This window comes from Prosopis cineraria, unplaced genomic scaffold (genome assembly GCF_029017545.1).
Source record: "Prosopis cineraria cultivar Desert tree isolate PC_DT_omini unplaced genomic scaffold, ASM2901754v1 PC5, whole genome shotgun sequence".
Classification (NCBI taxonomy): Eukaryota; Viridiplantae; Streptophyta; class Magnoliopsida; order Fabales; family Fabaceae; genus Prosopis; species Prosopis cineraria.
Window position 1 is genome coordinate 2,893,805 of NW_026555336.1, and position 27,406 is coordinate 2,921,210.

The 27,406-nt window shown below is 32.1% G+C and overlaps 1 protein-coding gene across 1 annotated transcript; it reads right to left on the reverse strand.

The window, feature by feature from the left end:
* Window positions 1–5,194: 5,194 nt before the first annotated feature.
* LOC129311783 (caltractin-like) lies at window positions 5,195–8,190 on the reverse strand. The gene is made up of 7 exons (XM_054954247.1): window positions 8,047–8,190; window positions 7,206–7,326; window positions 7,079–7,115; window positions 6,970–6,997; window positions 6,717–6,869; window positions 6,531–6,633; window positions 5,195–5,499 (listed from the first exon to the last, which is right to left on the reverse strand). The coding sequence occupies exons 1-7, from the start codon at window positions 8,047–8,049 to the stop codon at window positions 5,435–5,437; spliced, it is 510 nt and encodes a 169-aa protein (XP_054810222.1). The 5' UTR covers window positions 8,050–8,190; the 3' UTR covers window positions 5,195–5,434.
* Between the last annotated feature and the right edge of the window lie 19,216 nt (window positions 8,191–27,406).

Genomic DNA, 27,406 nt, shown 5'->3' on the forward strand with positions numbered 1-27,406 from the left:
GCTTCCTCTGTTACCATGCAACCCACCCCCAGTAGATGTTTGTATTTATATGGTAAAAAGGATCTTCGTTCGGAATTTTTTTTAAAATTTATTTTAAAATTAATATTTAAATCATGCATGGCATGCCATGACATGACTTTTTGTCATGACATGTTAGTTTGGCTTTCAATGATGGTCAAGGCTTCAGGTTCAGGATATACTATACTGCTGTCTCTGAGTTACTCTGTAAAGTGAAGCCATGAAACTGCCAAGAAACTCTTTCAAAATAATAATAATAATAGTGGTATCGATTAAAAATTAAAAAAGAAAGGAAAAATAAAAGCTCCCCTTTTCAGGCCTATCCCTTGTGTTTCATGTTTATTACATGGTAAATAAAAAGTTTTGGGAAGATTCTAAGAACTTGCACTTTTAACTATGTCATCTCAACATCCAAGGCATACTAACAAAACAGACATTACCCCTCCTTTTTTTATTTGCTTCTTCCTTGTTGTTTTCTGTGAAACGTGGATAATCCCAACAGTGGGTGGTGGACCAAAGAATTTTACAGAGTCTAAAAGATCAAATGGTCAAAATTGTGAGCCCGGCAAGCAGGCTTTGTAGATGGTAATAAGTTGATGCTATCTGTTGCCATTTGTTTTGTGGTGCAGAATGCAACAGCAGTGACATGTTAACAAGGGAAGCACGTTGCTTCCCAAAACTTTTACAAGACTTATTTTTCTTCATATTACATTTTTTTTAACGTACAGTGTAAACAATTATTCAGATAATAAATAATTACTGAATGGGGTTTGTGTAACAGAGTGTTTAAATGCGTTAGTGGCAGAGTGACAAAGGGAGAACAGTGGCAGAGCAACAGAGAGGGGGTCTGGCATGCATGCACAGCACAGCACAGCACTGGTAATTGACCAAAAAGCCTTTGAGTTTGACCCTCTAAAAGTGAAATGAGCTGGCGATACTGACGGATCAATCTGACCACGTGAATCCAAAACTAGACAAAACCCGTATCATCAAAACAAGTTAATATATGTATATATATAACTCCACACCACCAGTTCAGTTTGGGAGAAGATGGCTCAATAAAATTTGCTATTTGTGGGTACAGAAAATGGGGTGGCATTGGCATTAAGTAGTCATAATGAGGATTGAATCACTCTTCCCTCTGGAAGCAATCACGTGGCGTCTCTTTATTATGCAAATTTGCTTTGCTTTTGATTTTATGACTCTACTTTTGTTCAGTACTTAAATTGTTGGCCATAATTATTCACAATTGGCCTGTGATTCACTTGACTTTAACTCACTCAACCTATTCCTGGCTCAGCTGGCTGTCACCTTGGAGGATATATGGAGGGAGGGAAATGTTTTTGTCGTTTTGTTTTACAGAAAAAAGTTAAATATTTTTTGTCATTTATTATGTTATGACAATAACAGAGTAATTGTATACTTACATTTAATATCTATTCAACCTATTCCTGTCTGGCTGTGGCTGGCACCTCAGAGGATATATGCAGGGGAGGAGAGAGAGGGAGAGAGGGAAATGTTTTGACATTTATGCTATGAGAACAGTAATTTTTTTGGGGCATACATTTAGTATAATATCTAATTATTATTTACCCTAAAATTAATGGTTTGATAAAACAAAAATAAAATTATAACTTGGAGTGGTTAGAGAAGTGGAGGCAGTATACATAAAAGCCAGTCATATACAATCTTCCAGTATGATCTTAGAAAAAGAGGAATCATATAAGAAAATTTGATTGTACATAAAGTGCACATCTTTTAATCGTACCATTTTTTTTATATTTATTTTTCATATTTTTTCTCTTAAATGCGTAATATACGGTCAATTTTTATGAACTGATACTGGTTTAGTTGACAGGCAGCACAGGAGAGGGTAAGATTCAGGAAAGGACGAGAGAGTGAAAGAGTGCTTGAGGCAATGGACTTGGACATGGTTGTCACTCACGTGGGGAGACTAATGGGGTGTTGACACGTGGCTGATTCCTACAAAAGAAAGCAATGTCGAACATGGACTAGTCAAACACTATTTCAAAGGCTGCTTCCTGATTTTGGTCTCCCATTTTGTTAGCAACAACTTGCTTCCCATTGGCTCTCTTGCTCTCTAAATCCCCTTTTATTTCTTAATCATTTATCTGTGTCTTAAGCTCGTTCTTCAATGTCAGATCACTACAATACAAACAAACAAGAGCAAGGAAGGAAAAGAAGTCTCTAGCTAGCTACTAAGTAATTCTTCTGCAGTAAGCAAGTTAATTAAGATAATAAAATCTCCTCTTCCATATAGCTGTAATCTACTGTCATAAAATGCAAATATTGGACTTGATCCCTAGTGTAATAGATACTTCTTCGAAGTTTACTTGTTGAAGTGATCATTCAAATGAACATAGCTTCTATTATCATGTACTGTCACTGAGGTTCATGTACCTAGATGTTAAAAATAGGCAAACTCAAAGTTTACTTCTTCTTCTGATTCATTGGCGTAACTTTCAGTTGTCTAGTTTCTACTTTCTGCTAATTTGTCCATGGCCTGATATTTAGAGACCAATAACAACCTTAAGGTATCAAATCCTCTGAAACAAGGTCTTTAGCTTTCAGTAGCCAAGCTATTTGCGGCCAGCGTGATTGGTTTAATCATTTGTTGATCATGAGTTATGTTAACTACATGAATTGATTGGCAGATGCAAATAAAAGGAGTATAGCATAAAGGTAAGGAGATATAGTTTGGTTTTATTGGGATGTCAGAGACAGCATGTTACCTCATTGCACAGTATAGGCCAGTCAGGCTTGCAGGGGAACCATTTATGAATGGCTCAAACCAGGCCCAGAATCCAATATCCAGTTGTTAATGGCAAAGACAGCAATCTAATTAGTTTACAAATGTCAATCAAATTAAGCGTGTTTAGTTAGAGTTGAAATAAACAAAATTTGAAACAAAATTGCACAGCAGAAGAAGAAACCTGAAAATTGAATAAATGCATAGAGATGACATTTAAAGTTAAACTTGATACAACATTGTTAGCTTACAGTTTGTTTCTTTTGCCTCCAATAAAGCTCAATGTAGGTATAATATGCATTTATTCCAAAATTAAATCATGTAAAAACATAAGTCAAAATCTTGTACTCTGAAAAAATTACGAATTTCATTAGCAAAAGTAAGTTAAATGAAAAATTATTATAATAACAATTTATGAATTTATCAATTGTGAAAGGAGCTAGTCTAGTGACATTTTTAAGTAATACTAGCACTCCCTTCAGTTCTTATTATATAGAAAAATTTGAAGAAAAAAAATTGTCCTGAACACGAGGTAAAATTGGAGCAATTAATACTCTTTTTCTCCAATTTTACCCCTTGTTTATTGATTATTGTTTGAATTTCTAAGCAATAGTTTATTATGGTTATTAATTATAAATAAGGGTAAAATTGAAATGTTACATATTTTTAATAGTGTTAATGATATAACTATAATTTTTAACGAGTTCGAAGTTAACTGGAAGAAGTATATAAAGAGAAACAATAAACATCATTCATATTCAAAAAAACTAGTGAAGTTAGTTGTTTTTTTTGGCCAAAGTTAAGTTAGTTATTTGTGAGAAAAATTGTGTTAGGGGAAAAATATATGTGAAAGATAAAAAAAAATTGAGGCCATAGCTTTAAAGATTAATAAGAACTACTCAATTACTATTTTAGTATTGAAATGAGTATTGTTTATTATAAATTACCATCCATATAGATGACAGAGGTGAGCTGGACAAAAAAAATACCTCATTAGTCATTAGAGAAAAGCTATCTTTCGGTCCCCTTTTGGCCTTTGGGAGATTGAAGAGATCAGCAAGAGTGAAAAACATTTTAAAGAAGAAAGTGAGCAAAAATGAAGAGATAATTAAGGTGAAGAGAAGACACTGTTAATTAATCCCGAAAGTATGAATTACAATATATTATCCAAGCCTAATTACTCTGTCCAAGAAATCTAAAAAAAAAAAAAAAAGACACAGATACAGTGTATATATTGTAGTTATAGTATAAAAGTAGAGAACCCGCGAGCGTTCTTCACGGATATCAAAATCCGTATACACGGAGGATGGTACAACATGGATAGCATAAATCGCCTCAAGAAGCGATGCTTTCAGATTTCAAGAACTCACACGAGAGACATCAGATGAGATGAGACCGCTTTGTAAGTAAAAGAATATCATCTTATTAATTAGAATATATATTATGTTATCAGGTTATGTTCACAATATATATTGTTGAAACTTGGGGCCAGCTCTCCATTATGGTTTTCAAGATACCTTTTCTTGTAAACTGCATGCCTCTGAATCTGCTACGGAACCAGGTAGCGAGAATTGCTAACAGGGGCCCAATACTGAATGCAATTATTCTGGGGACCTCTAACTTTTGAAATTATTTCTAAGGACCTTGGTCCTTTGCCCAAAAGAAAAGGAAAGAGAAAAAAAAAATGTATACAAAGCAAATTTATAACTCAATTTAGGTTATTGCCTTGCCAGTTTGATAACTTCACTTACCTAAAATGTTTAGAAATTGGTTATTACCTAAAGTTCAGTTTGCAAACTTCAGTTTTTGCAAACACTAACTCATACACATTCTTAAAAAATGTGTTTATAATATTGTGGACTAAAGGGGCGTGGCCAGAAACAATCGTTTTTGAATGTTTTATATTTGGAGGTTTCATCTGCATTTGCAGTGAGGTTACATCCACCTCAATTACTTGCTGCCTTTCATGGATTGTTCAACAAGCATACCTCTTCACCTTGGATTTTTCCCCAACGCTTTACTCTTGCAAGTAGAAGCTGGTTGTTGTCTCATTATTCCTCCATATGGTGCATGTTTTGGTTCATCCATTTGTATTTATTAATTTTAATGAAAGGTAAGATTAAAAAGTCAAACATTTTGTACCAGTTCAAGGATATTAATTATCATTCTTTAAGAATCCTAAAAGTAGTTAATTTTATTCTATAATTAAGACCGGAAGAAGTGCTTTACAAATGTAGAATTGGGAGTACCGACCGTGCAATGAATTCAAATATTTAGGATAAAAGAAAACAAACTTCCAGAAAAATAATTAGTAAAATCGCTACATAATTATTCTTAAATTCTTTAATAACTACACAAACAAAATTTTCATAAAGAAACTTAATTTTACAATTTAGCACGATATGGTTAGACCTTGAAAAAACATATTTTTATTAGATATCTCGTTCAAACTCGTTTATGGTGATAGCAAAGCAAACTATCTCAAATTCTTAATAGATACAAAAACAGAGCAGTCACATAGAGCCAAATAAAAAATAATAATTCAAGTCACAGCATAATCACCTCCCTTCACTGATACAGCTATAAAGCATAAACTCATTAATATTACAGCAAAACTTAAGTAAAAGAACATTCACATAGATGTAACTAGTAACCATAGCTAGTCTTCCTCATCATCTTGATGAACTCATCGGCGTTAACCTCTCCATCATCTGCATAATTTAAATATATTCAAAATAACGAAAATATTCGTACTCACAAAGAAATGAAAAGTTGCAAACTAATGGGGCGTGACAATACATGCACAAAGTTTACTGGGCCCAGCAAACCGTGAAATTGAAATGTCAAAAATATCATGTCGATTCTTATAAGGAATCCATCATTCTACCATCATTCTACTGTCATGGATCCAACAAAGTGAAACTAGATAAATATCAGAATTAATTAAACAGGCCTTTAATTATAAGTCAGGCAACCATTTAAAGATAAAAGTAAGGCAATACTCCAATTTTTATGCCAAGCAATCATTAAAAGATCAATGCTTAATCCTTTATTGTTTCAACTTCATAGCTCACGTATGAATACACATGGAGGGTTTCAAACAAACGATCCTCAACTTTTATGGGAAAGAGCCAACAAATAGATACAAATCCATTTCAAGTGAATTAAAGGCCAGGAAGATCACTGATCCAAGGACGAAAGCATAATAGCTATGAATAATATTACTATTATTTTGACTCCGATTTGCCCTAGAGTGTTTCCTTCATATTATGCATATAAAATTTCGAAATGACAAATCAACATATATCCCTAATACAAACAAATGAGCACGCAGATTAGTGTTCTTTAATGCAGAAACAGCCAACAAAATTTCTAGTAATGTTTCCCCGACCATGAGAAGCACCCTGTCAGCATCATCTCAAATGCTAGAGTCTCAAAGTAGCAGATGCTGGAGAAGGTACAGTTCATGATAAACTTATTTAGAATAATAGAGGCATTTCCTAGTAAGATCCATTTCATGGCATAAACCATGACATGGTAGGAGCCGAAGAGCAATCAGATGAGACCAAACATTTCAAAGACTATGAATGCAGCAGCCGGTACATTGTATAATTGATATAGTATATGATCTCAATTTGCTTCATCATAACAAGCACTCGTTTAATAGATGACATGACAATCAACAGTTTTTCAGTAAACTTTCAAAATTAAAAACAAGACATTATTTATTTATATAACTTACGATCTCGGTCAGCTTCATCAATCATCTCCTGGATATCTCTGTCAGTAAAACTCTCACCCAGTTCAGCTGCAATGCGTTTAATGTCTTCTGCAGATATCTTTCCCTGCATTGATACTAAACAATGAGAATACAATAATGTGTAACAGAGTCAAACTTCACATTTTTCTTTTTTGAAAAAAACTTCACATTTTTATCTCCATCAATTATCTGAAAAGCTTTCAAGAGCTCGTCCCTTGTGTCCCTTTCTCCTATTTTGGCCGTCATCATATGCTCAAATTCTTTATAATCAATTGATCCACTGCCATCCTTGTCCACATCTGCTATCATTTGATTAATTTGCTGGAATGACACAACAGATCATCTTTCAAAGATGCTCGCATAAATCTAATAAGTAGAATTGAATCCCTAAAAGTCCAGATGATATTAATCAGGTAATTACCTCTTCTGTCATCTCAAACCCAAGGGCCCTGCCAGTACAAGATGTCTGTTATAGAAATTAAAGTCACTTAAGATGACAAAGCTTTAAAATCTTGACATCAAAACCATACCTCATGGCAACATTTAGCTCCTTGGCATCAATGGTGCCTAAAATATGCTAAAGTGTCAACAATGCAACCAAAAAAAAAAAAAAGTCATGGATAAACTCAGACATAAATATACTAAAATTTCCAAAACCTGAGCCATCAGTGTCAAATAATTCGAATGCTTCTTGAATCTCCTGCTTCTTCTGCTGAGTCAATCCATGGCGTCCTTTTCCTTTATTATGTCTCCCGAACTCCCCACTATATAGATTTGACTGAAACGAAATTGCATACCAAGAAAAGAGTCAATGGCTAATTGATCAGCGATAATCATCTTGTTTATTTATATGTGTATGCATGAAAAGTTTCCAATCTCAAAGCTATCTAAAAAAGTAGAGATTTATGTGGCAAAAATAAGATAAGTAGGAAATTGCATCACAAGAAAAGAGTCAATGGCTAATTGATTCCACCATCCCTTAACCCATCACTTTTTTTGTTTTTCTGCAACAATCAATGGCCCATTATTTAACCCAGTTTAGCAGAGTGCCATCTGAGGAAGCCAAACGTACAGTAGACTTGGAACTTATATTTTTAGTATACCAATTTTCCGTAAGTTAAAGAGTCCAACTAGGAATTGATGAATATAAGGTCCATTTTCCAAACCAATGAATGGGGTTAAGGCAGACAAAAGAACATAACCCACCAAGGAAACACGGCATTGTTCGAGAAACGTTAAATCGTAAAATTCATACACACAAGTCACCAAACCTCAGTCTTGAAGGGGTTATCATAGCTAGCAGAATAACAGGAAATTGGCGAATCCCCCCCCCCAGGGAGGTTGGGGGGGAGTATCAAAGAGAATCTGGTAAGAATATAAACCGGCAAAGATACAGATTCAACCGAATTTCAGAGGCAAAGGTGGGAATCGGCCACCCTGGCGCTGGTAAAGACTAAAGAGCCAATCAAAAAAATTCACGAGAGGGAGAGAAGCTTACCATTATTGCGCGCCGATTTGACCTGTTTCAGATTCGAAGATTGGGAGCGACGATGAGAAAACTTGCCAGGCAATCCTTCGGGAAGATTGGAAAAAGAAGCCGCTTTCCGTTTCTGCTCCCTCTTGCCTTTTTTTTTTTTTTTTGGGGGGGGGGGGGGGGAACATTTCTCCCCTCCCTATGAGATATAAATGACGCGTTTTTATTTTCCTATTAACAGTTAAGAAATCAAGTGTTTCCTCTCACTTGTCATTAGGAATTTTTTTTTCATTCAGTATTTTTTCTAATAAGTTTTCTCAATTTAACTTCTTACAAGTTGCATTATTATCAGCAACATTTTATCAATTTGCTATAATGAAATCAACATATTTTATCTATAAATAACAATTTCAATAGTGTATCGATGAATATAAAAGTAAAAAAAAAAATTAAACCGTTTATAAACTATGATATTATGATCAACTAGCACCAACTCCTCTCCATACATTGAACACAAAGCATTGAATTCAAAATAACATTTTCTTATAAACAAAATATAGCATAAAACTAAATAAAAAATTGCAGACAAGTAAGGGATCAAATGCTACAATATATTGTACTATGAAATGACCAATAAAGAGAATAAGAGACAACAACAAAACAATGCATACCCATTAATGATATAAAATAAAGGATTGACAATCGAAGAACTCAACCAACATGGAGGTAATCTCCAACAAAAATAAAAGCCTCAGAAATAAATCTACAACAAAAACTAATACATGAAAACATTGCATGGAAGTTTATTCAATCATCATCACCACTTGTAGCATGCAAATTTTGAAAAACTTCTCTATAGACAATGTTGGTTATTTTTAAGGCATGATTATCATCGCTATGCAATAATATTTTTAAACCATCCATACTTTGTACCCTAGATAGAGCAACATATAATTGACCAGTGGGTAAAAACAAGCTTTAGTAGATATACTCCAACATGATGCAAAGATTAACCTTGACTTTTGTTAATTATCATTGCAAATGACAGGGTGATTAGAAACTGTCTTCTTATCATACAAAAAGGTTACCTACTTTTAGAAGGATCTATGTTTGTATGATGTCTTAACACCTTGTGATTAAACACTAATCCATTCATTATGATAGCTTCAATCATAGATTTTCCAAGATAAGTTACACACAGTCTTGTCCCATTGCAAAGACTTGAAGATTGATCAATATTCCTTAATAGCATTATTGTGCTCCATGTAACATCCGAAATTTTAAACTCAAATTTATAAAAATAAAATAAAATAAAATATCTATAATTAAATTAAAATTTAGAATAATTTGATAGAGGTCAGAGTTTGAATTTTTCTAAACAAAAGTTTAGTTTTATTTGATTTTTAACTATGAAAAAAATTACCAAAGTTGACCCGGGCTTTTGTGCAATAATAAAAAATGTTGGGCCATTTCTTGTAATTTTCTCCAAACTTTTAGATCAGCTTTTATAAGGAAAAAGAGACGCAGAAATGCAGAGAAAGGAAAGAAGAACAAAACGCAGAGAGAGAGAGAGAGAGAGAGAGAGAAGAAGAGAAGAGAAAGGGAGGGAGTTAGGCTTGGATCTAGGAGTCTTTGTGACCGTTGCGAGCTCGGCTACACGATAGATAAACTCCCTACTTCAATCCTCTTCTCTTTCTCTTAATTTTCTTCAATTTTTGGAAGAGGAGATTTTTAGATTTTGATTCCAAAGGCTTTATTCTTGTAAGCTTTTATTTCTTTGGATCCTAAGGAGCATGTTTTGAGTTTCTATATAGTGATCTAATATTTTGAGTGGATAATTGGATGAAAAGAGGTGTTTTGAGCACAAAATAAATCCTGAGAAATTGGGTTTTTGCTCTTCAATGGTTTAAGCTTATTGATTTAGTTATAATTTTGCTATTTGAGCCCAATAAGATTTAAATTAAGGTTTGGTTTTCATTATAAGGGTTAATGGTGAAAGTTGGTGGCACTAAGTAAAGGTTTTTAATTGATTAAAAATTTTATATAAATTATAAATTTAGCCTAGTGATGGCTAATAAATGGTTTTGGTGGTTAAGTGATACTATGTGAATGGTTGGTTAAATATATGGACCATTAGGATGAATTATGACTCATAGACCCAAGTTGTGTGGTATGAGTTATAGTCTTCATTGATGCTATTTGTCATGATAAGTGATGTGGATCACTTATATGTTGTAGAAAATTGTTGGTGGAACTTATTGAGAAGTAAAGAACAAGCCGAGCCCTATTTTGTACAAGGGAAACCCTTTTGGTACCAAAAGGTTGAGGTAACAGGGAAATTTATATTTTTTATTACTTTGTTTTAGCTATTTTTGAATAAATAGTACTAGTTATCATGCATTACATGTTTTAAAAGATTAAATGTGCTTTATAAGGGTTATGGGGTACTACTTTGATTATAGTGCAAATATGTTTTCTAATTATTTAATAACAATGTTTTTATGGAAATGAGATTTATAAATATTATACTACTTTAGAGTGTTGAATAGTCAATGCTCAGGAAAGGTAGACAAGAGTAAAAGGCATGATCTCGGTGGAAGTTCACCAATGAGAAGGTGTGGATTTTTGATATTCTATGGCACACTGTCAGTACTCAGTGTTGTCTTACGTATTGTGGGCTCAGTGCACTAAAGTGGTTAGTGTATTGAGTATTCGACACCTCTCAGTGGGGGAGGAAATCCAACATATGAAGTGTGAGGTTGAGTGCCTAGGCCAAGGTAGCCCTCACATGGAAAGTAAGTTGGGTTGGCTCTGGGAGGGAGATAGCTTTAACTACTGAGGATTCACGTCGAAGGGGCATAGGAGGTTCGGTAGATTAGATCATGCCTTAGATTATGTTTTGTGCCTGTGGAGGTACAAGTAGGTATAAGGTTTACCTGTGAGTTAAAGAGTGCCAGGGGGCATTCTGTTGGTCATGAAAGGCCATACCGGCCTAGGTCATGCATTCATGCATTTTAAATGGCTAAATTATATACTATGTTGAATTTATTATTCATTTATTTGAGTATGGCTTACTTTGTAATAATCAATGTAGATTTTACTGTTACTGAGACTGTGGTTATCTCACCCCTTTCTTTTCAATATTCTAGGTCCAGGCGAAGGATCCAGTGGTGGACGGAGAAAGGAGCAAAGCTAGGGGTTTGCTTGTGATTTGTAAAGAACTGCAACCCCTTTCTTTTGAGCAAATATATTGTAATGTATTTAAAATTAGGGTGCCAATAGGATATAATTATGTATGTGTGTGTGAATATGTGTGGATTGTGTACTTGTGTATGAATTTTTGTCTGTTTGCAGACTTGTGGCTAGGAAACTTAGTTATGGTGTGTGGTTTTGATGGATTTACTTAGTAGACCAAGTTTCTATTACAAGCAGATCTTTATTTTGATATATATGTGATTTTATAAGCAAATGTAAAGTGGTTGCATTACAAATGGTGTGCTATGGGCAAACATACACCTTGGATAGAGAGAGTGGGTGTGTGGGCCCCACAAGGAGCTCTGAGCCAAGTGAAAATGTTTAGCATATGTATTTATATAAATACATGGTATTTGAATTGATTTGTGACCACTCTTGTATGATTTGTGCATTTTGGGGGTCTAGGGTCCATTTTGGGAAATGGCACCAGGGTGGTCAAATTTTGATGTATAGAGGTTTTCCATCATTTGAATGTTCTATCAGGTATTTTTAATCTTATTTGATGTGTCCAAAGTGTTTTCACAGGTTTGTGACCATTAGGATGAGATTTGGACAATTTTGAAAATGGTTTTTACCAAAAAGCTGCACTTTTGCATCCGGGTGTCCAAATCTTAATCCGACTGTTAGATTTCTCTAAAATTTGGGTCACAAGTAAAACCTTTTATAAGCTTCGTATGGGCTTTGGAATCACATCGATTGGATATTGGACGGAGAAACGACGCACTTCGGAATTTGGTCTGGAGTGCTGTCATGACAGCATTAAATTGCTGTCATGACAGCTACAGTATTGATGTTGTAACCTGCATAAAATTCAATTCATCTATTGGATCTTTTCAAAATTTAGTATGCTAATAGTATTCTTCAAAAGTGACGTGTGAGCTTTAAAATCACTTTGATCAGAGGTTGAATGACGAAACGGTGCCTCCCGGAAGTTGGCCCAGGAGGGCTGTCATGACAGCAATTTAATGCTGTCATGATAGCATCTTTTTATTTCACTTTTGTCTAGCTTGCTTCCGTGTGCTATAGGTAGAACCTATAAATTTTTTTAAAGGCTTTAAATGGTTTGTTTCCTAAGTTGGTTTTAGGATTAATTCCTTAACCACACTTAGTTTATTTGAATTGTGTGATTTTTGAATAACACTCGGGGCAAGTGTTACACTCCAAGTTTCAAACAGCTTATGTGGAGGCAACCAGAGCTATTAATAATGTTCAAGAATTCAGTTGTATAAATAATCAAATAAGTTACTGTTTTGGGTAGATTTGCAAACATAATCACATTAAAAATACTTAAAAGAATCACTAGGCAACATAGAATACATATGATCATTCAACTAATTCACACTTTCAATCATTGGTGCAAGAATTGTTATATCATTAAAGTAATCATAATTTGACAACTTCTCTAACATATCTAGGTATTTTAAAGAGATAATTGCACTAATAGGATCCTTATAATCAACTATCAATAATTCATGAAGGATCTCAATATCTACTATTCTATCATGCACCTATCCTAACTTATAATCACCTACATCCAACAGCTATTTGGGAAATTTATCTAACTTATCATGATGATAATATGATAAAGCACATGACAACCTTATATTCTTTGTTGGATTGAAAATTATGCAATGATTGTAAAGATATGGAGAACGAATGTAAGCACTAACATTGGTAGCCCTTGTACCTTTCGGAATTATAGGAATGATTTGTCAAAAATCACCACCAAGTATAATGCACTTACTACCAAAAATTTGATGAGAATACATTATATCCCTAAATGAACAATCTAGAGCCTCAGTACAATATCATTGAACCATTGGAGCTTCATCCCATATGCTTAATTTAGTGCATTAAATAAGTTTTGCCAATGGAGAATTCTGCATCATTGAACAAACATAATCTTCAACAATCTGAATTAGGATTGTAGACCTTAAATAAACAGTTCTCCTAAAAGGTAAAAGTGTTGCAGTAATGCCACTTGATGTAATAGTCAAAACAATGTCTCCTTGGGCCCAGAGGGAAGATGTCAATGCATTTCGCAAGTAACTCTTTCTAGCTCCTTCATACCTTTGCATAAAGAAAAAATCACTTTTTAATGAAATTAAAGAATCCATTACAGTGTCAAAAATGCATTTTTGCTAAGAATTTAATGAACTAATAATTTGACTAACTTTGCTTGCAATCCAACACAATCATAACTTAATTCTTGCATAATGAGATGATTTGTGACATCAATTGTAGGACCTAATTGAGGAAAAGGCATGGAAGGAAAGTAAAGCAAACTCTCTCCATTTTTTTGTTGGCAATAACTATTCAATCTCTCTAAGTGCAACATGTTCCTTGTCAAAATGAGAAGGCTTGTGAAAAAAAATACATAGTCAATCTTGTATTCACATTAACCATAACAATATTTAAGGAAAAAAATCATCTAACATAACTTACTTGAAAATTCTACATTGGCTTACATAAAATAAATCTTCAAAGATAATTTATGAAAGTTCCTTCCAATCTAAATTAGGACAATTAAGGCAAGAATACAATAACATATTAACAAACACATTCTTCAATAAACTTCTAGATGCCCAAGCAGCAGCCTCTCTTATAACATATACATATTCTTTTTCGTCATCTAGCAACCTATAGCTAAAGCATGTAGCCTTAAATGTAGGATAAATAACACCATCAACAGTTCTAATATGCTTAAATGAGCTAGGCTCTTTAACTATTATTAGAAGCACATAAAGGTAATAAAGTTCACTAAAAGCAAATGATGCACTACAAAAAAAAAGAACCCCTTTTAACATCACTTTTTTTAGACCTTTCCACGTTGCTATTAAAGGGGACATGATATTGAGGGTCTTGGAAAGTTATTTTATCCACATCACTTTTATTTATCACGTGGAAAAGAGAAACTACGTCACTTGTTAAAAAGTAATATGGTCTTAAAACTTTTTATTATACTTTTTTAAAAAAAGTGAGGTAAAAAGTCTAGCATTTTTTTAAAAAAAGGTATTCACCTCTAAGGTATTGAATATGCTCCTTCGCTATTAACTGAATGACCTCACAAATAGGAAGAAAGGTGAAAGCATTATCATGAATCCAAGCCATCTCTTCTCTAATGAATGTATGTTAAGTGAAACTAATCGATCTTATAAGGATGACTAGTAGCTCTATGCTCTTTAGTGTTCTCTAAAATAATGAAATATGCAACAAAGTAGACCTTCCTTTTAATAATTGAGTCTGTAAATTGATTGAAGATGTGCTTGTTCATGAAGAATGCTTGGATCTTAAAACTAAAACAAAAGAAAATAATGATAATTAATAGTTAAATATCATACCTCTTAAAATAATGCTTTCACTGCCATTCTTCAAATATGACAGGAGCACAAAAATTAAAAAAATGACAAATCGTTCTAAAGAATTAATCAACTAATGTGTAAAATTAAAACAACAACCTAATTCACCAATAACATGGACAAACAAAATAACTCATATGGAAACTCCTTTTAGTATACATAACATCCTAACTTAGAAAATTTGAGTATTTAAGAAGGGCATATTAGTCAAAATTAGTGATGTATGAATTAATAATGTATTGGGATACTAATAAGGTTTTTGGACATTTAAATAGCTTTAAAAATGAGCTAAGATGGTATAAAAATCAACCCAGCTTAAGAGGGTGGCCAAAATGTCATGTGGCATTTATTGTGCCATATGCTACAGCACATGGTGCCACTTTCTTACTTAAATTAGATGCGAGTTGTGTCTAACTTTAAAAAGAGGAATGAGGAGAAATAAGAGAAGCAATGAAAAGAGAGCTTATGGGTGCTAGGGCTTCATATTGGGAGTACTTTGAAGGCCATACAAGCTTGTGTCATCATTGGATAAGCTCCATTTCCCCTCTCCTTCCCCTTTTATGCAAAATTTCTCTGTTTTAAGATAATGTGGTGCTTGTTTCATGTTTCCTTGGATTTTGACCAAATGTATTGATTTAGTTAAGGTCTTGGAGAATTAAATCAAGCTTTAAAACTTAAGTTTAAGGTTTTATAGTGATTTGAAATTTGTGACTAAGTTTTGGATCACTTGCATAAGAATTTATGTAAATGTACGTATCTCAACCTAGAATGATGTATTTGTGTTAAAGTAATTGTAAGGGTTGAGATACTAGTGTAAGTGATGATTTTGTAATGTTTTGCATGTGTGATTGGCCAAAGTATATTATATAAAATCATATTATTACCGCTTTATCTTGCTGTGAATTTGGAGTTTTGATGGCTAAATTATGTGTAGACTATTGTTGTTGTGATATAATTGATCTATCAGGTTGTTTTGGTCCATTTGAGTTAGTTCAAGTAATTTCAAGGCTATTGGTACTAGGCTATAGGTTTTAGACACTTTTACATATGTTTTGAAATAAAAATGGATCAATTTGGGTTCATATATCTAACTTTTAAATAGTTGAGTGTTTAGATGTGTGACTAGTGCCAATAGCTAGAGGGTTGAAAGAGCTACGTGTGAACATTTGAATCGTTCAAATTGAATATTGGATGGCGAAATGGTGCACTTTAAAAGTTAGTCAGAGGAGCTGTTATGATAGTTCTAGGAGTGTGCCACGGCACACTACACAAATAGGAACGTGGTTCTTCTGTGCCATCCGCCATAGTAGGTGACACTTGTGTCACAACAGATAAGGCATTTTTTGAAAAATTTTTAGAATGCCCATTTGTTGTATTTAAGAGTTATAAATGATTTCTTTACTTTCGCTACAATGTTTAATTCATTTTTAACTTTAGTTTGAGCTTAAATTTCTTTTTAAAAAGGGTTTCTTATTATCCTAATCTTTTAAACTATTTATTTTCTAAACCCTTATGTTGTGATAGCCTTATAAAGGAAATTTAATTAATCCTGATTATCATAACAGTGTTGTTAGAATATTGTTCTAGTAATGTCAAGGTGGACATTATCATATACATTTCACTTCCTAACAACCCTAACAACTATCCTCTATCTATTAGTGGTATTATTCAATTCTTTGATGAAATAAATACATAAGTGAGATGACTTTCTCAAACAATCTGTATGAAATAGAACTCTAGAGAAGAGAGAGCAATGTGTAAGACTCCTGAAACAATGAAGCAATGCTTATAAGGATGTCCTAATTAAAAAAATCAGCAACCCATAAAGAGGAAGATCAATTTACTTAATGGTCCATTGTTATACACAAAAAACCTAAAAAAAGGACTTAGAAACTCCAACACAAAGTATACTAGATAAAAATCACCAAGCTACATAATATGGAGTTCTAAGGATAGATGACTATCAGAAAAACAAAGACTTTTACTCATAGGCTTAAGCTTTTAAACAATCCATAAATTTATGAATCTACTTATCACATTAGAGTCTGCTAAAGTATTATCATTACCTATTGAGCAATCCAATTAGTGTTATCATTATATCATTTTTTAGAAGAAAACTAAGATATATAAGTCATCATAATTACCTTATATTGAGGCACTAAAGCTTCTGTTGGTCAAACATGTCATGATAATACTATAAATCTTTTTACAAACATCAAAAGCCACCCTATTCAGATATGACATTGAAATGATCTTCTGTAGCGCATAGTGTGTAGCATGCTAAAAAACAACACTATCAAACTAAAACAAACCATGAAGATACTATAATTCTTACCACACACAAATTTGCATTCTACTCTTAAATTCAATACATCATTCATAGATTCTGAATATTTAGATTGAACAAAGGATCATGATATATTTCTTGAGAAGCAAACTCAAACCATAGAAAGATGTGACATATACAATTGAAAATATGTCATTTATCATGTTAAAAATCAAGACAACATCATAACTACACCTATGGCACAAACAACTACTCCAATCCAATTAAGATTTTTTGTTTATGCCATAATCTTCTATGAGATGATCCAAATGGAAATAAGACATGACACTAAAATCATAGGAAGAATACCATGAAAGGTGGGGTTCTAGAAGACCCTTGTGGTAAAAGCAAAACATGTTAACTTTGAGACACCTGGGAATTAGATAACAAAAAAATTTTGAATAATAAAGGACTTGAATGTGATAAGACAAGAAAATAAAATAAACATAACAAACCTTACTCCCTCTTCACTAACCTAAACTGAAGAACAGCTACCAACTTGTGCATTTGCTTGCACAAGTTACCATAACTCATAACGTAGTTACTGTTAGAGCCATTCTTATAGAGCTTATACATGGATGATGGTTTCCATTATTGAAAGGAAGTGGCGTGGCACTAACAAACAATGATTCTTATAGTATGTATAACTTGTAGATATATCTTCTATTCGACAATACCTTTGAGTAAATTTGGTTTCAATTCAAACATCAAAAATCATCTATTCAAGACTCATTGTTAAAAAAAATTATATTGATTAAAAAAGATAAGACAACCAGCAAAGAAATAAAAAGTTGCAATTCCACTTAAAATATATGATTAATTTGGAAATTACTTTCTAAACAATATTACTATGATCAATATGAGTGACTTTAAATTTAAAAAATATTACAAAACAAGGACTCACAACCTGATTCTTTTATCAATCTTTTGTTATTGTTAATTTTATTTTTTATATCTATAAATAGCTTGATAGAATATATTTATAGATATAAATTTTATTGATGAGAAAGTAAATAGAGGAATAATTATCCAAATTTATATAAAAAATTGTATTCATTTTTTTCATAAGATCAAACACTTTTAAATATTTCATCAGAAGTAAAGAGAGATAGGTGAATTATTAACTATATTTGAATATGAAAAATATTTTAAACTTTGCTCATGTTTAAACCCATGCACTAAAAAATAATAAAAACTTGACTATTCTACCCTATATTCTCTCACATTTAATAGAGCTAATACTTAAAAAAATTAATAAATATTCTATGTAATGTAATGACTTATAAACCCTACATTCTTTCACAATTAACAGAGGCAATATTAAAACAAATTAAAAATATATTCTATGTAATGTAATGACTTATAAAAGAGATCATGTTTATGTGTTTTTATAACCAATTAAAATAGGCTAGGGGTTCGAATCCTAACATTTGTATATGTAGCAATTTAGTTAAGAAATGTCTATCTATTGCTCTCAATATCTCGTAGAAAATATTTTCTATTATTGACAAAACCTATTTTTTATTCTTATTTTAAAAAGTGCTTTTATAAAAAGAATGCAAAGAAGTATCTGCGACAACAGATACATATATAGGATAATAGAGTAAGCATTTGTAGGTGCTCCAGTAGGCTAGCAAGAAGAGGAGATTCCTGAATGGAGTGAGATTGTTTTGATGGGCCTACAGCTCTCTTAGGCTTTTATACTAATTCATACATTCTTATAAGCCTATCTACAAATTCTTGAATCAATCTCTAACCCATATTTATAATTAAGCCTTACCCCACCACACTGTACATTATTCTAGAATCTAGTATTAGCGAGCTTGCCTGGAGCTTTGATAATTCAAATCATACCTCCTGTAGCTTTCCCCCTTTTGCTTATCTGTGCCTAATTTTTTTCTTTAATTGTTGAATATTTATTTGCACAGCTTCTTCATTTTTGCTAATTAATATATTCCATTCATTTTGAAAACATTCCAACCATATCCTTGAAATCACACGACTAAACAAATTAAACCACATATCAAATTCAATGCTACTTTAATCGCTTATCAAAACTTTATGAAAGATATCAACACAATCTATATACATCAATTGCATGTGATAGAGAGAGATTTCTTAAACAGTGATTTAGTTATTATATCTTTTAAGGTTTATAGTTATATTATGCTAAGTGGACTGGTTATATTAGTTGAGTAATACATCACTTGTTTTTAGTGAAGTCTTTCTTTTATTATTAAAATCCTCTTAAGCACCTACTTTTTCTCACATTATCATCTCTACTTTTTTAGAGAGTCCAAACCATATAGACACACTTGATTTTCTACAACACTATTAGATGAGATGCGCTTAAAAGTCAGAAGGTGTTTCTTCTTTTGAATTTATTGATGCTTTTTTAGTGTCAAATACATCAAACTATATGGTATAAAAAGTTGAACATCACTTACTGTTAGAATTTTGAAATAATTTTTGCCCATGATAAGTCATGACTCTGATCATGATGAGTTGACCAGAATCTGATGTTAATGTGTGATTAATAGCTAGAAAAGGAAATGATCCTCTATCATAATTACTATTATTCCAATCAACATATTTCCTCCATAATGAGGCAAATTAATACTAATTGGATCTTTATTTTATATGAAGGTCTCCCTTTACTGTAAATAGTAATAAGAGGTTGGAGGTAGAATACACATTAGAACAAACAATTCTCTAGTTGGTTCTTCTTCTCCCTCTCTTTCTCTTTTCGGTGCATTTGCTATGCATTATAGTTTAGACTCTAGCAGTCTAAACTCATGTGGGTAGTCAGGTATATTCTTCTATACCCTGATCTAGTAAGACTCTAATCGGACTCCTTTTATTCAGTTTATTATTTATTTAATAATCCTTCATTGGAATCAAAGCTTGGTAATTCCTACAGCTTCAATTATGGGTTATATTAATATTTTTAAATTTTGTATTTTTATTTATATTTGTTCTTTTTTTGCTTGAATATGCATTATGCATCACTTTCCTCCCCTAGCCATTTGTTGATCAAGGGGCTTCCTTACCTTGATTTAAGACTTGGCTGGTTTCTCAACATGCTTCCCTTTTTGCTGTGTTTCATATATTGAATGTGTTTGTATATGCATGCTATTTTTTTAGCCTTCGTGTTTTTCTAGAATTTAATTTTTGTTTTTTATTTGAGTCTTGATTTGGATCTTTGTGTATATGTGTTTTTATCACTTTTGGACTCTTTCCTCTTCCTCCCCATAGCCTTGTGAGTTGAAAAATTATTTTGAAAGTGTCCAAAACCTCCATTGAAGCTGTTCTTTAGAACACGCAAAGGAATGATTTTCAAAAATTTAGGTATCTTGAAATCTAAGTTTTTGGCTTTTAAAATTGGTGTGGTTGTGTAGAGGGCAAAGAGATGATTCGAATGAGACTAGAATTGTGTCAAAGGAAGATCGAGTAGAGGAGTTATGGCAAAAAAATGATGATGAATTTTTGAGTCTAAATCAAGTTGGACGACTCGATGTGAGGTCAGGGATCACCTCAACGATGTGTCATTTTGACCTTAGTTAAAATGATAGGTTGTTTTGGACTAGACCTGATCCAGTTAATTTTTTTAAAAAATTCTTTCTTCTTTCACTCACTTGGTCGTTGTGTGCCTATCATATGGACATCTTTTGGCTAAAGTAAACACATGATTAGACTCGTGACAGTGAGAGAAATCTAATAGCGTGGCGCGTATGGAGGAATTCATCCTTTATAGTGGTATGTGTATGTCATGCACTGACTACGAGAGTAGACTTCATCATATTTTTCATTTTTTTCATGAATTTTTTATTCTGGAAACTTCTAGAGGCTTATGTAGGCGTGTGGGAGCTCCTTTTGGCACATGGTTTAGACCTAAAAATCCTTAAATTTATAATCTACAAAATGATATATTGTTTGCTTGTTTTTTATGCAAGTTTTATGTGTTCTATTTTGTTTTTTTTATCGTTTTTTGCTATTTTCTTTGTAAAAATTTTTTTCAATTTTTTTAAATAATATATTTAAAGAATATATCTCATAGTCAAGACTCTCTATCATATTATCCTCTATCTTATTTCTTTAATGAGGAAGAAAATATGAAAGTTATGCTAAGCAATTCCCTAAAGAAAGCAGAGGCTTCATTAAAATCATATTCTAAAAGTAGAATTAAAGAAAAAGAGCTTGCCTCTAACAAAGGATCTTGTGAGATCCAAAAGAAATCAAAGAATCAAGAAGTTAATCAACCTCTGACACCCACTCTAGCTAGAGAAATTGCAAAAATATATGCAAACAACATTAGGCATATTTATGACCTAAAAGAGATGTTAGAAACAATTAAGGTCTTCTTTCAAGAAGACTTGTGGCTATATTTCTTATGCACAACCACATGGGAACTCAAAAATTAACTGGATTAAAGGGGCAAGTGATATGCCACCAAAATATGAAGTGAACAAGTTAAATCTACAATGAAAAATATGAAAAATACAAAGTTGAACTTCTCATTAAGCTGTGTTGGACTTTTTGAATTTTTTTCTTTAAGTTCTTCTTTCAATTTAGACTCAATTTTTTTAGGATTTCTATTAAATTTTTTTGACTTATTATATTTATAATTGCTTTATGGATATTTGTTATCTACTTGTTTAAGCTTTATGAATATTATTTTATTTTATAGATATTTGTTATCTATTTAATATTTTATTTGAGTGGGAGTCCTTCCAGAACATGTTATCTAGAGAGGATACAAGGGGAAACAAATTCAACTAAGACCCTAACTAAAATGAAAGTAGTCTAGCTAGAAAGATTAGGATAGAAGTCAACTTAGTTGTCTCTTGAATGTGAAATTAGCAAGCCTTACAATCCAATTGGCCAAGGATCTAACTTGAATAAACCCTAAACCATATTGTATACCATTCTAAGAGTGCATATTTGTTTGTATCATAGCAATGGCAATGAAGTCCATAATCTTTGAGCTTAACAAGGGTGAGAAGCTTAATAGGGACATCTATGACATATGGCATCGTAAGATCTCATCTATCCTAGAGCAAGACTATAGTTGTCTTGACAACTATGATCCCAAAATTAGAATCTGGGAATTGAACAGAACAAGAGGCTTACTCATCCTGGGAAAAGAAGAACAATATTGCTCATATCACCATGCTTCGTGCTATAACTGATGACATCATGTATGAATACGAGAGCTACCCTACTACTCAAGGTATATAGATAGCTCTGAAAGACAAGTTTAGTGAAGTCTCTGCCACTAAGCTAAGGAAGCTAACTATCAAATTTGACACATATAAATTGAGACCTAATATCTCTATTAAGCAACACTCGAGAGAGATATTGAGTATGATTACAGAGTTGAAGCAGGTAGGACATATTCTTTCTAATGAGTAACAAGTAGGATGTGATTAGATCACTCTTAGTGAGCTGGAAACACATGAAAATGAATCTAACACACAATGAACACATTGCAACCTTTAATGATGTGGCAGGGCATATCGAGCTTGAGGAAGAAAGGTTGGAAGTTGCAAAATCCAATCAAGCATACTTAGCTGAAAGAATAGAGAGTTCGTCCTTTAAGACCAAGTCCAAGAAAGGCAAGGGTCTAATGAAGAAGAAAAGTGGACCAAAGGCCCATTAAGGCAAGCATGCCTTCAAGAAAGGAAAGAAACTTGTAAAGAAACTCAACCTAAAGAAGGTTAAGTGCTTTACTTGCCAAATGAAGGGTTACTTTGCCAAGGACTGTCCTAAGCAGTAGAAGGTACTAGAACCTAACTCTTCACATTATGCTTATGTTTCTAGCACCACTTTTCTCACTGAAGCTAATCCTATGTGGATTATAGACTCAGGGGCAACAGACCATGTAAGTTGAGACCATGAAGACTTCTCTAAATTTTGACGATTGCCAGTAGGAAGTAGATGGCTTTATGTTAGAAATAATGGTAAAGTTAAGGTCAAGGGTATTGGATAAGCTGGCACTTAAAAGCAAGTGAATTGAGTGACATTTAATTTTTCTAGTGGGCTTATAAGAGGGGAAGATATATGTAAGGAATTAAGAGATTTGACACAACAGATTGATCCTAGTTTACCCTAAATCTTGCCCTATGTCTAGTCCTTAAGATCACCCTTGAGATTTTTAACTAAACTCACAAGCTTGAATGGGTACTTGCAACCACAGTACAAATCATAAGACTTGACTAGTCTTGTATTAACAATCCAACCTTACTACAATCAACAAGTTATTGCAATTCACTTGAAAGATCTCTTTTCAAGATTTTAGCTTATTTATAAAATAAAGAATTTTTAAAAATGAACTTCTAGAAAGAGTAGATAGAATACAAATGAAAACTTAAGAACTTATGAGAGCTTTTCACAAGATTTATTAAGAATGATAAATGACTGAATGCAAGAATTTAATGTACAACTTTGAAAGCTCTTAAGAATGTTGTAACAATGAATAGTTCATTCAAAGATCGAAATTCTTAATCTAGACTTGAATTACATCACATATATAGTTTTGATAGTTAACATATTGTTGGAATAGTATATCTAGCCATTCATGACATTCCTTACGTGTAACTAGACGAATCATGTGTGAAATAGAGTTAGGCAAGTTTCAATCAAGCATATGTGACAATTCAAGCAAGTTCCTTTTCACACTAGGGTAACTCCTACGTGTTTTGTAAGAAAATTAGATACAAGGAGTTCTATGTGACAAAACATGTGTGTGACCCTCAGGTTCTCAAGTGTGAATTGGCTGACAGAATGCCAAGGCTAATCTGTATGATGAATCACACGTGGGACATACTAACTATCACGTATGAAATAGTTAGTTACAAAACCCAAACCATTATAGATGGAAAATCACGTGTGGAACAATTTACCACATGCACATAAAATGGCTAGTTACAAAACCATGCCATTCTATAAGACATATCACGTATGGAACTCATGTGCATTCAAAAAAGGATTGCATGAAAGAAAAGACTTATGTCAATAAGTGACAAATCACACAAGTTCACTAGATGAAACAGACTTGAAATGGCTAAGGACTCACTTAGGTAAAATATGTTCAATAAATTTAAATACAAAACACACGTGACTACTTTTCTATTCAAGCGTGAAATGATACTTTACAATATGTAAAGGAACACAAGGTGACAATTCAAATATGAGTACACAAGGGTAACTTGCGTAAATTGGAACATTAACATAAGTGACAAATCACACATGGATCATTACCGATTCAAGTGTCAAATGTTAGTTAATATGCCTAAAGTGACAAATCATGCATGTGACCATACTAAATCATGTGTGAATCATCATGCAGAGAAAATCTCAACTTCTATAATCCAATTCAAGCTAGAATGATATTACTCCCAATCTTAAATTGAATAAGACAAGTCCTAAAATGCACATATAACATTAATGAGTCTAAGATGATGCATTCATTTTAAGATTGATAATATATGATTAAGCTCTCAAAGTTTTTACATTGAATCTAAGAGAAATAAATAACTTATCCTATAAAACTTATTCTCTTAATTCTTCATGCACTTAAAAGTTTTGTCTTCATTCATGAATTTTTATGTATTTGCACACATAACACACACCTCTTCTCTTAGTTTTGTAATCATTAAAATATGTGATTCAACAAAGGGAGTTGGCACCTGCAAGCTAGTATTGTGAGGCAGGTAACCCTAGTATTACAAGACGTACTCTATGCACCAGAGATTTAGAGAAATTTAATTTATGTTATTTATTTAACCAAATGCCAAATAAATGTCTTTTTTTATGACTTTATCTTGGAAATTTTAGTTGGGACAAATTGTGTTGATTCTAGATATTTTTCCAATGATTTCTTTATTTTGGAGAATTATTATGATAATTCAAATTCTTATGTTTCTATTTCCAATGCTTTAAATTATGACATTTGGCATGCTAGATTAGGACATATTGGTCAAGAAAGAATGATCAAACTAGTAAAAGAAGTTTGCTAATAACTAGAGTTAATAATTTGAGCTAAGTCTAAAGGGACTAACCTGAACTTGCTCAAAAAATTTGAGGCCAACCCTAAAAAAATAAAAAAAATTAATGTTTAGGCTACATAAATAGGCTTGAAAAAATTTGAGCTAAGCTCAATTGGGTTTGAGCTTGGCCCGAATACCCAAATATAAAAAATAAATTTTAAAAAATATATAAAATATAATATATTAACAAATTCTTTAAGTTTTATGTCATTTTATACTAAAACACTACATATTTTAGTGTATTACTATAGTTATTTAAAAAATATCTATATTTTCATATTTTTATTATTTTTAGTCAATAAAATATCTCAAAATAATATTTAAAATATATTTTAATATTTATTTTTATATTTTAAAGGTCTAATTTTTTGAAAAAAGTTTTAAGTCATATACATCATTTGTATATCCAAAAAATATATTTTTTGATAAAATTAGATAATTAATTTTAAAGTAAAAATAAAATTTGGGCACGTATGAATTTTCAGTTCTATTACTAGATAAAAATACTAAATAAAATAATATTTTTAGATAATTATTCGGTTATCATCTACACCAGATTTAGTTAAAAATTAAGAATAAAGTAAAGAAATATCCTTTGTATATAGGGGTTAAACAATATAAAAAATTAAAAAAATAATTAGAAAAATAGTATTTTTCTCATAATTAAATGATTTTGTTTTGTATAATATGATAATGGCTATTTTTCTCATATTCTTAAAAATAAAAAGTACAATTTACTTAAAAGTTACTAAAAATTTTAAACTAATTGGGGCAATAATTTTAAATTAGTGGTCTAATTATAATTAAATTAAAATTAACTTGATCATAATTAAAATAATATAATTTAATTACAATATAAAAAATATTTATATATGACTATGATAAGAGCAATATTTAAGTATCTAAAACATTAATTTACAAGTACAGGAAATATTCATGAATAAATTACACATAATACAACAAAACAGTAATAGAGCTACTTAAGTACAAAGTTAATAAGTTATTATTTTTTATTTTATTCTTTTAAAGTTAAAATAATATTTTACGATTAACAAAATTATTAAAAAATTAAAATTGATTCAAAACAAAGAAAGAGTATTTTTAAAAAGTTTTAGGTATTTGGGCTGGCCCAAAGCTTGAAGGTGTTAAGATAGGGCTTAGCTTTATGGGCATTTTAGAAAGGGTAAGATACTTTAAGCTCGATTCGAATAAGCCCAACAAATTATGCTCGATCTGAATAAGCTCAGCCTGCTTGAGTTACTAGCTCTACTAGGAACTCTTTCAAATTAGGAAATGTCCTTGTGTGAGCATTGTTTAGCTAACAAAGCAATAAGGAAACTTTTCGTGAAAGGAACTAAAGTTGAATTTCCTTTGCAATTAGTACACTTTGATATTTGTGAACCCATGAGGGTGAGGGCTTGACACGAAGCATAGTATTTCATTACCTTCATCAATGATTTCTCATGATATAGCCATATCTACTTAATTTCTCACAAATATGAGGCATTAGAATGCTTTAGAAAGTACCTTAACATGGTTGAGAATCAAGTAACTAGTAAAGTTAAGACGTTATGAACCGACAGAGATAGAGAGTATCTCTTAGAAAAATTCAAGGCCCTTTGTGAAGAGAAAGGAATAGCAAGACAACTCACCATCTCAGTACTCCTCAACAAAATGGAGTTGCTAAAAGGAGAAGCTAAACGTTCTTTGACATAGTTAAGTCCATGATAGCACAAGCAAACCTACCAATTTATTTTTGGAGGGGTGCATTAATGATAGTTACCCTCATACTTTACCGTGTACCTTCTAAATTAGTTACATGCATACCTTATGAACTATGGATAGGCTGCAAATGAATTTAACCACCCTAAAACCATGGGGGTCAGCACCCTATATCCATGACTCTTCCCACGAACATTGAAAATTATGTTCTAAAGGGAAGAAGTGTACATTTATAAGATATTCTAAGCTTTTAAAGGGTTATGTCTTCATTGGTGAAAATAATGATGGCTTAGTAACTGAGATTAAATTAAGGGACATGATGTTCTTGGAAACTAAATTTCCAAGCAAGGGAGAGATTGATAGATATTAGAAACTCTGTGAGACTAATGATCGAATGAGGAACCAATGAATATTTCTCAGTTTACTAATCAAAGTAGGAAAGATAAGCTATTTTCACATGAAAACCTCACTCAAACACAAGAAGAGAATCTTGAAACCCATTTTCAGAGAAGTAAACGAGACAAAGCTCTAAGAAGATGATTTTTTGTTGAAGGAGTAACATTCATTATCGAGCTTAATAAAGATGATGAAGATCCTAAAAGTGTTAAAGAGGCACTAACAGGACCTGCTAGAAAAATTAGCAAAAGGCCATACAAAAGGCAATTGATTTTATA

What these genes read in the sequence shown, in the direction of transcription:
- LOC129311783 (XM_054954247.1), bottom strand. An exon ending in ATTTGACACTGATGGCTCAG is followed by an intron (nt 7,116 to 7,205) that starts GTTTTGGAAATT and finishes AGCATATTTTAG; the next exon opens with GCACCATTGATGCCAAGGAG. An exon ending in GAGCTAAATGTTGCCATGAG is followed by an intron (nt 6,998 to 7,078) that starts GTATGGTTTTGA and finishes TTGTACTGGCAG; the next exon opens with GGCCCTTGGGTTTGAGATGA.